A 13,198-nucleotide genomic window follows, 5' to 3' on the forward strand; every position below is an offset into this window, starting at 1 on the left:
AGGACTCCCTGGAAGAAGAGATCTTGTATCTCAATGGGACATTCCTGGATACATAAATGTGTTCCCTGGATTTAAATGACCTCATGTGTTTCTTTCATTTTGAACAAAGCAAGTCTGCATTGTGCCCAGAAGCGTTTGGATCCCAATGAAACATTCAGATTCAGGTTTGAACAGCGGGTGCAGCAGGGTTTACGAGCTTCAGCTTACATTTAAATCTGGTCAGTACGCCATTTCTCTCCATTGGGATGTATTGTTGATAGATTCAGGTACTTCTGTTTTGTTTAGCTTTGTCGGTTACCACGACTTATGTACAGATTGGATACACATTGTATTTCATGTATTACATGTGCATAGACTGTGCTGGACTACATGGAAACAGTTGTTTTGTTATTTATTGGTGAGTCCAACTATCCATTCTCTATATAACCAATCACCAGATGGAAGTATTTCATGTAGACTTGTTAGCAAAAGGTTTTCTGGGTACTAACAAGGGGGTGAAGGTTATATGGCCCGTGGAGGTCCACCAGCATGTTGAACATCTACATCAACAGTATTCAAATAGTAAACAAGCTTTACAAATCAAGTGTGTCAGTGAGAGTAAAAGCTTGGATAACAAACCTCAGTAGCTCAGTGTGCTCTCAGATTGTAAGCACTTATTGTCATCACTTATTAAATGTTCTGAATTGGCGTTTATGCTTACTTAAACATTGTGGAGTGAAATACAATACATATGTATGTGGCTACGACTGGGCAAAACGGTGGAGTGTTTCTTTCTGATAGCAATTTGAGAAAAGGGAAGGGCGGTGCAGAATTCACATTTAATAAAAGACATTTCATTTAAAGAAATAACATCAACATAGCATCAACATAGAAAGCAAAATGAAACTTGAGTGTTAACTTACTGGAGTTACAGTTTATCCTGATACAGTCTAGATGGGGAAGAATAAATGACAGATGAAATTGCATCCTTCAAGGTTACTGCTGCAGACATCCAAAAACAAAAAGTCCACCCTTCCGGGGACGTACACATGCAGGAAGGCAGCCATTTTATTCATTACGTTTACTTTTAAGATTTCCAGAATCATCTTTTAAATGTTAATAAGGTAAAGCATGGATTTGTCATTAAAATGTACTGTTTTTTACAAGCTGCTTTTCTAGAGTTGTGTTACCCTTAGAACCAGACTTAAGATTTACAAATTGTTTAGGCACAGTATTACAGTAAAATGGCCACTTATAGTACCAGCTACATGAATGTTTCAACCCAACACTGCCTGTTCCATTTTAGATTTACATATTTAGATTCGAACAGTCAAAGTCTCTGGCTCCAAAGCCTCCGCACCGACACGGTGGAAACAGCTATCCATGTTAGAGCCATCGATCTTTGAAAAGTCAGGAAATCAAGAATGTTTCAATTGTGTGTTGCTGTTCCAACAGCAGAGAGGTTCTATTTGAGGTGTGTTGGTGTGATCTGTTAACAGTCCGGTGAGGCCAGAATGACTGCTATATTCAGTTGTGAGACAGTGAGGGTTGGTCACCATGTGGCTGGTGGTTTCATGTGTCGTCAACCGCAACAGAAAAGTGGGAGCAAACAGCCACGATCCAATCAGCACCAGCACCATGCAGAGGCACAACAACCCCAACCATCAGATCTGCAACTCTATCCTACGCCTAGTGTCACTGAATTAATCCAAGACTAGATCTTAACATTTTTACATGTTAACAAAGTGCAGAATTCCCACAGATTAATATAGGTTAAGAAATGATATTCGCTCGGACCAATTAGAGCTGCATAGCATGAACATGTTACCTGCTATCTGGGATATTGCTTTCATGAACTAACATAATGAATACATAGGTTATCTATGTGGTATGGCAAACCAGCCAGCGTCTGCTGATAGTGCCATTACTCTTACTGTACATGTTATCCTTTTAAGAACACATACTGGATATGTGACTAATTTGTCATTCTTTACTAATTATGATTGAAAATGTTTTTGGGGTCACAGCCAGCTGTAGGTTTTGCTGGGCTCTGTTCTCGGGCTGTTCGCCTGACGGGCCGCAGGCTTAAGGCCTTTGAAGGGGTGAATACCATCTTTTGACAAAGCAGGATGAAAAATGGAGTTGAACGGGAAACATAAAAACTAAAAACTGAAAAAGCATAAAATTCCAGATAAGACACAATCATCAGCAAAGAAAACAAGCTCCCAGAAGAACAGGAGGGTGACAGAGAGACGGGACAATGAGATTAGTGAGAAAGACAAGAGGTTTCTTCTGATGTCCTGTTAAATGGTGGACTGAAGATCAGTGGACATACTTGGTGGAAATCAGTTCTTAGAAAGTCTCAGCACACTTGGGTCTTTAACTAAACACTTAACTAGTAACCAGACTTTAAAGCCCAGTGTCTCTTCATTATAATGCATATTCTGTAAAGTCTGTGCTGAGACTGTCTCAAAAGTTCTGTACACAAGAATATGGATATGGTTTGTTTGTTTGTTTGTTTGTTTCAAAGATGGGCAAAACATGTTTACCATTAAAATAAATTAAGTTATGATGTGTAGCCTAATATGTTATTGTTGAATTCAGTAAGCAGTCCATGGTTCTCTGTGTGCACAGCATTAAAGGACATGCACACATGTTGTAAAGTTAGAAACCAGTTAGAAAGGCATTATAGTAATGAGTAACTGATACAAAAAGAAAACAAAGGGATAGAGGTGAAAGCAGAGGTCACCGCTTAACAGTGAACAGTCTCACGGGAAAGGGGGAGCAGTGGAGGCAGATGGGGGAGGGGGGGGGGGGGATTGGGGGTATACGATACCTAGGTTGACCGTGAGTTTGACACGACCCCCATCCAACTCCAGCCTGAGCGTGTCGGCTGAGTCTCGAGAGGTGGTAGCCATGAGGAGACCGTAAGCCCGCTGAGACCGGAAGCGCAGCGAGACGTCCTCCGCCTCAGTGTGCATGATGTTTGGCATCACCACCTTCATATACATGCTGCCATCATAGGATAGGATGGAAGCCTCTATGAGACAAAATCAAGAGCATAAAGTCATTTTAGACATATTTCATATCAGGAACTGATGCTTTATACATATTCAATAAGTCAGTGGCAGTGGCTCTCGGGCTGTGTGTTGGTCAGTTGGTCCAACACTTGTTTCAGACCAGGGGCCTCACTGCTAACAGTGTAGTTCCCCAATATAAACGTTACATTCATAATCAAATGAGACAATCTGCAAGAGAATTAGCTATATTTTGTTATTCTTAATGCTTGTCATTCACACGTTGAGAAAAGAAGTACCGATACATAGCAGAACAATTGTGGCGATGTTCAGCTGTTCAACATCATTTATTTAGCTAATACTACAGCAGGCGAACCAAGTCTGCGTTTTGCTGCATTCCTTGATCTCCAGTTATAACGACGGACTCCACCGCCCGGACCTAACGGAGCCGCAGGGGGCTAGCTCCGGGACGCCGGCTGGAGCTAGCCCCCTCCGGCTCCGTTGGCTCCGTTAGCTCCGGCGGCCACCACTGGGATAATTGGGTCCCCTATTAACATTTGCTCCCGTTTAGCATTATGGGCGTCATAGCCATAGACTATAAAAGTCTTACCCAAGGCTGAATCATAAACTAAAATGTATATGTATGCATAAAGGGTTACGTCCTTAGCTGGCTAATAAGTAGCAAGCTAAGCTACCAAGCACACAAACACCTGCGAACGGGGTTAACATGTATAATATTATCATTTTAGACTTCTTGGAAGTTCTGTTAGTGCATTCAAGCGCACAGCACGACATTGTAATTGTCTGGTATTTGTAACAATATTCCCTAAAAGGCACAATCACCACGAACACGGCTAAAGCAACACATCCTCACTCCCAGGTCGGCCTATGTTGAGGTTATGTCAAGTCCCCTGCCGGCTTTTTCCAACGCAAGGGGGGGGGCCTTAGCGTCCATTTTCAACGCAAGGGGGGGGGCCTTAGCGTCCATTTTCAACGCAAGGGGGGGGGCCTTAGCGTCCATTTTCAGCTTTCCGGGATGTCCATGTGCTTCTATGGACGCTCATGGAAGCACGGCATTCGTTTGTGTCAACTGCCCTTAAAGGCAATGAAGACACTACACTACCCAGAATCCCCAGCTATCGTTTGGACTACACCATGTGCTCTGTTTGACAAACCCCGTGATAGTCCTCAAGCTCTGTGATTGGAGAGTGTGCTCCGAGGGTTACCGAGCCTCGAACAGCACTTGAAATGGGATGGAACCACGGCAGACTGTTCAAAACTGGATTTGAACGGGTCCACCATGTCCCCCCTCCCCCACCCCGTCCCCAGAACTACACATGCTGGCTATTCTGTTTCGCAACATGTTCTCTATGGCACGTCTCTACTGGGAGTTGTAGTTTTAAAAGACGTTTTCGTATTTCCCATAATAAGAAGTTGCCAGTATTAAACTGTGTACATCCCTGGAGGTTTAGGGGACAGGAAACACTCACATTTAAAACATATAATTAATAAATGGGTGAAAATTGCTGGTGCCCATAATGGGCAGTATTAATATATATACCCACATGCCAGCTAAGGTCAGAAGAGCTTTATTTAACAGCTGGACTTATGTTTGTGACCCCTCCTGTTGTTAATTGATTACATTACATTACATTAATTGATAAGCCTGAAACATGCACTTGTCAAGGTTCAGAGGCACATTTTGCAAATATGGCAGTAGCCATCGATCAGCTTAAGATAAGATATACTTTATTGATCCCAAGTTGGAACATTTGCGTTACATCAGCATGTGTAACAGTTAAATATGCAGTGGTGTTTATTTGAAAATCATTTAGTATAATCACACAAATTCTGTGTTTTATATTTAACAATTCTGTGTTCTTTATTTATTGATTGTTCAATACCTGACAAGGCCGGAGATGAAATATCTACATACATCTTATAAGAGTATAATACATTATGTATAATATCAGTTAAAATAAGTGCTTCAACATAGTTAACATTGCTGGAGGTATGCACACATATTGATAGATGTCTTGTAATGCACTATTGAGGAACCTGCGACCCAAGTTTTTCATTCAGTGCAGAACTACACCATAGTTGTGTAGGCCTAAATGATATGTCAATAAACCTTAGAACATCTTGAAATCTTGAACGGGATGTGCAAAATAGTCATTATATACAGTCTTTAATTAACTATTAGTAGAGAATAACGAGTAATGAATATACTTTATAGGGATCCTATTAATATCTAATAATAAAAATAATGAAATTCAATAACATGCTTTAACCACCAGGTGTCTCTTTATATCATCTGTGCACCTTTATGGTGTAAATACAGCCTATCTACCAATTGGATCAAATATAAAAGTGAGCCGAATTAGTGTTGATACGGCAAGGAGACGTATTGTGTGAAAAGAAATGTAAGATGTTGTTTAATGGCTGATATATTTATGATCCACGTCACGTTTTCAGTTCCTCATGTTTGTCTTCTCATCAGGGCTCTATAAATACAGAACTACGGCAGATATGTAATATTTAATGCAGCCGAACCGTGTATTACAATGCCGTTATGTGATGACTTTCAAAGAGAAAAGCAAGCACACTCGGAATAAGGTATTATTTTATTTTTTTTAAATGTTTTCGGTCTGTTTCCGGTATTTGTTAATGACGATGTGCTGTGAGATGTGAGACTGGAATTGCAGAGGGGGAAATAACGTATCTTTAGATGCGGATTTTGTTAAACTAATATGTTTGCGCTGTGGACCAACACTATACATTGACGGGGAAGGGGGTAGCAATAAAGATAACACCATTAAACAGTTACACAACATAACAGAAATAATATCGATAGCAGCGTCCCTAGCAACCACCTTGGTAACAATGAAAACGTTGGACGCAATTTCCTGAAGTAATCTTCGTAATAACTAGCAAACTAAAGATCATGTACATCCACTGCACACATAATCTGAAATAACAACTCATATTTCTCGCATCAAATGACATCAAAACGCATTTTAATGGCCAAACTAACTTTAAAATAGGCATTTTACACCCAGAATAAAACGAAGTTCGGCCATGTTTTCTTTTTCTGCAGGGAGAAATGATAGCTGGGGATTCTGGGTAGTGTAGTGTCTTCTGCCATCCTTTACTCCGAAAAAAGATTTGTTTCTCCGAATCGAAGGGGAAAAATACAAAAGCATTGCACACAATTTAAACCAATCAATGTTGTGTAATTAACAAGGATAATGGTGTTTTTTAGTCGATGAGTAGTGCAGATATCACTGTAAAATCAATCGTCAGTAAGGGGAATATTTACTTCCGGGTGTACAATTCTCCGCTATCCAATGAGAATGGACGCTCACATTGCCTTTAAGGGCAGTCGACACAAACGAATGCCGTGCTTCCATGAGCGTCCATAGAAGCACATGGACATCCCGGAAAGCTGAAAATGGACGCTAAGGCCCCCCCCCTTGCGTTGAAAATGGACGCTAAGGCCCCCCCCCCTTGCGTTGAAAATGGACGCTAAGGCCCCCCCCCTTGCGTTGGAAAAAGCCGGCAGGGGACTTGACATAACGTCAACATAGGCCGACCTGGGAGTGAGGATGTGTTGGCTAAAGCTAAAGGGTCAAGTACAGCACTATCACTAACTAACGTTGTAGCCTCTATGGTTGTAACCTAGCAGAGTGGAGAAGTTGCTGTTAGCTGACAGTGAAGCATGTACGTGTCCATCAACGTGACCACGCCCTAATTTATGCAAACACTTTGAGACCTAATATAAATAAAAGGGTCGTGTTAGAAAACAATTCACTCACAGATTCATAATCACGAAGGTGGAATCTAACTATATCGATAATAATATGTATTGCATCCATGGGTAGAAACATGTTTTTTTCTGCTGTAAAGTTGGGCATTTTAACATGGGGGTCTATGGAAATGGCTCCTTTCTGCAGCCAGTCCCTAGCGGCCCATGTATGAACTGCAGTGTGTGGCACTTCCGTATTGGCATCCCGGCTGTTCCTCAGAGTGTGCGGCTTGGTTGCACAGGCTGCAGTGGAGACGCTGCGCACAGCTGATCGACAGCTGGAACACAAACCACCAAATACAAAAACATAATTCAGATCCAGTCATCATGACTCCACTCCGGAGGGATTCCCCATTCACTTCTTACAGTTTCTCATCAAGGGGGTGTCTCCTGTCCCCGGTACAAACACACTGCCTGAGGAAGGCTATGTGTATTGTTTTTGTCATTAACCTTTTTCGGACCACTTATTTATTTATGTTGGTGACGATCCGACCTCCATGCTGCTACTCTGGTTCAAACTGCATCCACCAAACAATAGGATTGGTCTCGACCTCCCCAAAATAACCAAAATCTGACACGGTGTGAGATGTCTTTTTTAGCTGTTCTGTCATCATTTCCTGCGATCTTCTTCATAAAGTCAGTCTGAATGAATGAATGGGCGTTTCTTTGACTATTTATAGGCAAATATGGGCGTTACGTGAAGCCCGCAAAAGCTGCACCGCATTTCGAGTCGGTTGTGATTTATAAAGGGAAACCGGCGTAGGAAGTGCCGTACGCACTTTCCTCGCCGGTGCGCAATGTTTCGGAATATTTCGGAAAATTTCGGAAAATGTCTGTACCTATTTTTTGGATTTCTACTACGTAAGCAACCTTCCCACGTGAATCCTACGCACGGCGTTATAAATGAGGCCCCAGGACTGCATTAACCCCAACTCCAGAGGACACTCCGACTTGTCAGTCAACCTTAAAGAAACTTTTAATCACCATCGCATAATAACATATTGAGGCTTGCAAAAAACATTGTCTCTGAGCCCAACCATGTTCTGAACTGTGAATATGAGTTGTTACCATCAAATAAGAGATACGGGTTCCAAAGATTTAATAAGGTTTGCCTGAAAAACTCTTTAGTGCAATCCCATATCAAATGTACATCAAATAATCTTTTACATATTGTATTCAGTGATTGTGATTTTATGTTTAATATCTGTTTCTTTGTTTCTTGTTCTTATATTTGTCCTTGTTAATGGAGCTGCTGTGGTGCGCTGTAGCTCCTGCTAATGTTACGGTTATCTGAGAGGACCCAAACGCAGGACACGGCAGAGTGTTACAAAGGTTTTATTTTGAGAAGAAGGAGCGTGGAGAGTAATCCGGTTGCTGGCGGCTGTTGAGGTGGAGGAGCGTGGAGAGTCATCCGGTTGCTAGCGGCTGTTGAGGTGGAGGAGCGTGGAGAGTAATCCGGCTGGAGAGTAATCCTGGAGCATAAGAAGAACAGGTAAGAAGAACATTCAAGTGTAGCAGAAATAGCTAACTAATTCTTAGAAGGCTGAGAAGGCTGAGAGTTTTACCACTGGTAAATCGCCTGACGGTGTAGGTTGGGTGATTATTGATGATGCGGGGGGTGGGGGAACACTCACTGGAGGAGACAAAGGACTGCTGGCAACAGGTTTCAACAGAGAGACATGAAATGTCGGATGAACCTTCATGTGTGAGGGAAGCTTGAGCTTGACTGCAGATGGATTGATAATAGAGGGACCGACATACCATGGAGTAAGTTTCTTCGACTCTGTCTTGAGTGGGAGATCTTTGGAAGAAAGCCAAACACTCTGACCTGGTAAGTAGTTGGGGGCCTGGGTCCTGTGGCGGTCTGCGATGAGGCGGTTGCGGGCCGCGGAGCAGGGCTGCTCGGGTGTCCCTCCACACCTTACGACAGCGACGAAGGTGGGCCTGAACGGAGGGAACAGCAACTTCCTCTTCCTGGGCTGGAAACAGAGGTGGTTGGAAACCCATGGCACAATGAAAGGGTGAAATACTTGTGGCTGCACTTGACAGGGAGTTGTGGGCATATTCGATCCATGGCAGATGTGGGACCCATGACGAAGGGTTCCTGAAAGCCACACAACGAAGGGCCGCCCCCAGATCCTGGTTGTCCCGTTCCGTTTGCCCGTTCGTCTGAGGATGATAGCCAGATGACAGGCTCACCGATGCTCCCAGAGCCTGACAGAAGGCCTTCCAAACGTGGGAAATGAACTGGGGACCCCGGTCAGAGACGATGTCGGTGGGGATCCCATGAAGTCGAACTACATGGTTGACCAGAAGATCTGCAGTCTCTCGGGCAGTGGGAAGTTTGGAAAGAGCCACAAAGTGTACCATCTTTGAAAATCTGTCCACAATAGTTAGGATGATGGTATTTCCTTGTGAAAGTGGAAGTCCAGTAACAAAATCCAATGCCACATGCGACCAAGGGCGACTAGGTACCGGCAGCGGGCGAAGCAGGCCAGAGGGAGACTGGTGGGAGGACTTGGCGCGGGCACATACTGTACAGGCAGCAACAAAGGCCCTGGTGTCTTGAGCCATGGAAGGCCACCAGAACCGTTGTCTGAGAATAAACAGTGTGCGATGGACACCAGAATGACATGAGAGACGAGAGGCGTGTGCCCACTGCAGGGCCTTGGAGCTAACAGGGGTAGGCACAAACAGACTATTAGCTGGGCAGTTACCTGGGCTAGGCTGCGTTCGCTGAGCCTCCCTGACCAATGACTCAATCTCCCAGATAACAGCCCCCACCACGCAGGAGGCAGGCAGGATAGTGTCTGGACTGGCAGCTGGTCCTTCGGAAGCGAACTGGCGAGAGAGAGCGTCAGGCTTGAGGTTCCGTGACCCTGGACGGTAGGTGAGGGTGAATGAGAAGCGGCCGAAATACAGGGCCCATCGAGCCTGACGGGAGTTAAGGCGCTTGGCAGATTGTATGTACGCCAAGACTTTCTGAATGCGGGCACAGAGCATCCCTTGCTAAGTTGCAGTACTGCCAGACTGAGGTCACGTATTTGGGTCACATTCTGAGGGATGGACATCGCCTCCTCTCGCCAGCAAGGATTTGTCTTTTGAACAAAGTGGCACCACCTCGCACAAAGAAGGAGATGCTTTCCTTCTTGGGCATGGCAAACTACTGCAGACATTGGATATACGAGTACGCTGCTATGGACTCTGTCCTGCGTGCTGCCACTCTGCAGGCTACCCCTAACATTGTTCAATGGTCTGAGGACATGCTTACTGCTTTTCAGGACTTAAAGCGAGCCCTCACATCAGCTCCTGCCCTGGGGCTCCCTGATTACCATCAACCTTTTCATCTACGCATCCATGAACAGGGGGGCTTTGCAACGGGCATCTTGGTCTGTACCAAGATGCCCGTTGCAAAGCCCCCCTTGCTTCTGTAAGCATGGCTCTAATTTCTGGCCTGTTGCATACTACTCATCTCGACTCTCCCCTGTGGTGCTCGGTATGCCTTCATGCCTGCGGGCAGTGGCCGCAGTTGCAATTGTTATCAAACAATCCTCTCATTGTACTGGCCAGTGACTGTGTAGTACATGTCCCACATGCAGTTTTGCATATTCTGAACACCTCTGCTACTCAGCATATGACAGCAGCAAGGCGATCTGGTTATGAAGCGATAATTCTTTCAAGCCCACACACTTAAACGCTCCCCCCCCCTAAACCCAGCTACGCTGGTGCCAATTCCAGATTTTGAAATAACACATGACTGCGTCACAACGATTGACATGTCTTCTTCCCCCGGATTGATTACTGCAATGCACTTCTGACTGGCCTTCCCATCAAGCTCCTCAATAGACTGCAAATAATCCAGAACTCTGCTGCCCGGATCATCACCCGCACCAACTCATCCGACCACATCACCCCCATTCTCACTCAGCTACACTGGCTTCCTGTACGCTACCGTATTGACTACAAAAACATTCTACTCATATACAAAGCAGGGTTTCCGCTAGGATTTTTTCTCACCGGTCAAATGTCCGGGCAGAATTTATTTTACCGGACTAATTTGAAACTTACCGGTCATATTTCAATAATAATAATAAGAGTTGTGTAGCAGAGTTTCCGTTAGCAGGTAATTACCGGACTATGAGCAGATATGCTTCAGTTTAAAACTCAGTTCACGGGTCTCATTTTTATATTGCTTCAGTTTATAATCGTAACAGATCGAAAAATTCAGATTCATTTTTCAATAAATGATTCCACAAACAACAAACAACATAATTATTACATTCAAACAAACTACTTGTAGTAGATAACGTACATTATTCAGAAGTTTACATCAACTTTGAATAATAACACGGGAGAAACGGAGCCTCTCTTTTCCCCTCTCTCTCCTGACAGCACGTCAGTTTCTCATGCAGCTCCTGCAGCCCGCTAAACAGAGGGCGGGGCTTCAGGTGCTCATGCAGAGCTGCGTGTCTCGGTCAGACTCAGCAGCTGATCTGATCTCTCTCTCGCGTCCGGTTACACTTCACTCGCGTTTATGTCCATATGGATCAGATCCAGCTCTCCTGATCGGCCTTTATAGAGAGCACCGATCAAACTATTAAGAGTGAATATCGGCCGATAATGACCGGCGGCCGATCGATCCGAGCCTCCCTAATTATTACCAGACATTTTGACCGTCAGGTTTTGAATTTACCGGTTTTTATAAATGTTACCAGCTAAAAACCGGTAATTACCGGCTAACGGAAACCCTGATACAAAGCTGTCCATAACCTTGCCCCCATCTACATCTCTGACCTCCTTCAGGAGTACACCCCCTCCCGCACCCTCCGCTCTTCGTCCGTAGGACTTCTCACCGTCCCAAGCTATCGCCTCAAAACCATGGGTGCTCGAGCTTTCAGCTGCTCAGCTCCCAGACTCTGGAACACCCTGCCACGACGCATCCGACAGTTTGATTCCATAACAACATTCAAAACCCAACTCAAAACCCACCTGTTCAAACTGGCATTTTCTCTATAATCTGTACCCTGTGTCCTTTTGTGTCCTTGTGTAGTCAATTTCCTGTTGTTTGTCTTGTCTTACCCCGGCTGATACTTCACTAAATCCACTGTTTTAATTTGTAAGGTAAAATTGTAAATGTAAATTGTAAATCTGTAACCCTGTAAGGTGTCCTTGGGTGTTATGAAAGGCGCCCCCCAAAATAAATGTATTATTATTATTTTATTATTAGAACTGATATGTTGCAAACTCCTATCCCTAATTCAGATATGATTCTATACACAGACGGGTCTGCGAGCAGGCCGTCTGACACAGTACACCTAGCAGGCTATGCTGTTGTGAACGACTGGGAGGTTTTAGAAAGCCGGGCCTTGCCAAATGGCACGTCGGCTCAGGCTGCAGAGTTGTATGCTCTGCTGAGGGCGTGTATTTTGGCTAAAGGTAGAGTTGCAACCATTTTCACAGACTCCAGGTATGCATTTGGTGTGTGCCATGATTTTGGTGTCTTGTGGAAAATGCGCGGTTTCTTAACATCGGCCGGTAAGCCTATTCAACATCATGCGTTAGTAGCTGAGCTATTAGACGCTATCATGCTCCCTACACAGCTAGCAGTAGTTAAGTGTGCTGCTCACACAAATTCTGATGATCCTACTTTGCGTGGAAATGTGTTAGCCGACACCGCGGCTAAACAAGCAGCAGTTTCCTGCTCTTCTATGGTGCTCCAATGCCCCTCAACACACCCGCAGAACCCATGTGTTTGTCTTCCTTTAATGATGTCGCGGACATGCAAGCCTGCGCTGATGTTAGGGAGAAAGATTTATGGCTAAGACGAGGTTGTACACTTGACACTGAGTCCAGCTTGTGGCTCGACCCAGACGGACGGATGGTTTGTCCCCGTTCGTTCCTCCATGTTTTGGCACATATTGCACATGGCAAATCACATGTAGGAAAAGGAGGGATGAATGGGATTATAAAGTCCCAATGGTTTGCTCCAGGCATCACACTAGCTACACAGACCCTTGTAGATGGATGCATGATATGCCAGCAGACAAGAAGAAGAAGTGGTCCAGTTCCTTGGGGCCCTTTGTAAATATGCAAATTGACTTTTCGCATATGCCACCATGCCAAGGATTCAAATATCTTTTGGTAATAGTGTGCCAGTTCTCCAAATGGGTAGAGGCCTACCCTACCAGAAAAGAAGACGCAAGAACAGTTGTAAAGTGTCTTCTCAAAGATGTTATCCCTAGATTTGGTGTTCCAGCAGGGATTAACATTGACAGAGGTCAAGTATTCGTTTCTAAGATAACCCAGAGTCTAGCTACAGTGTTAGAGTTCAAATGGCAATTGCATGTTCCCTATCACCCACAGAGCTCAGGCCAGGTTGAGAGAATGAACTTGACTA

General features: G+C 44.4%; 1 protein-coding gene across 1 annotated transcript in view; it reads right to left on the reverse strand.

Moving 5' to 3' along the window:
* nrxn3a (neurexin 3a) overlaps positions 1 to 13,198 on the reverse strand; it is a 280,401-nt gene that overhangs the window by 77,503 nt on the left and 189,700 nt on the right. The window contains exons 8-9 of the mRNA XM_071207179.1: positions 2,816 to 3,019; positions 851 to 929 (exon numbers count right to left, since the gene is read on the reverse strand). Of these exons, the coding sequence (XP_071063280.1) occupies positions 851 to 929; positions 2,816 to 3,019 (283 nt within the window). The remainder of the gene's footprint in view (positions 1 to 850; positions 930 to 2,815; positions 3,020 to 13,198) is intronic.

Source organism: Pseudochaenichthys georgianus, chromosome 22, assembly GCF_902827115.2.
Source record: "Pseudochaenichthys georgianus chromosome 22, fPseGeo1.2, whole genome shotgun sequence".
NCBI lineage: Eukaryota > Metazoa > Chordata > Actinopteri > Perciformes > Channichthyidae > Pseudochaenichthys > Pseudochaenichthys georgianus.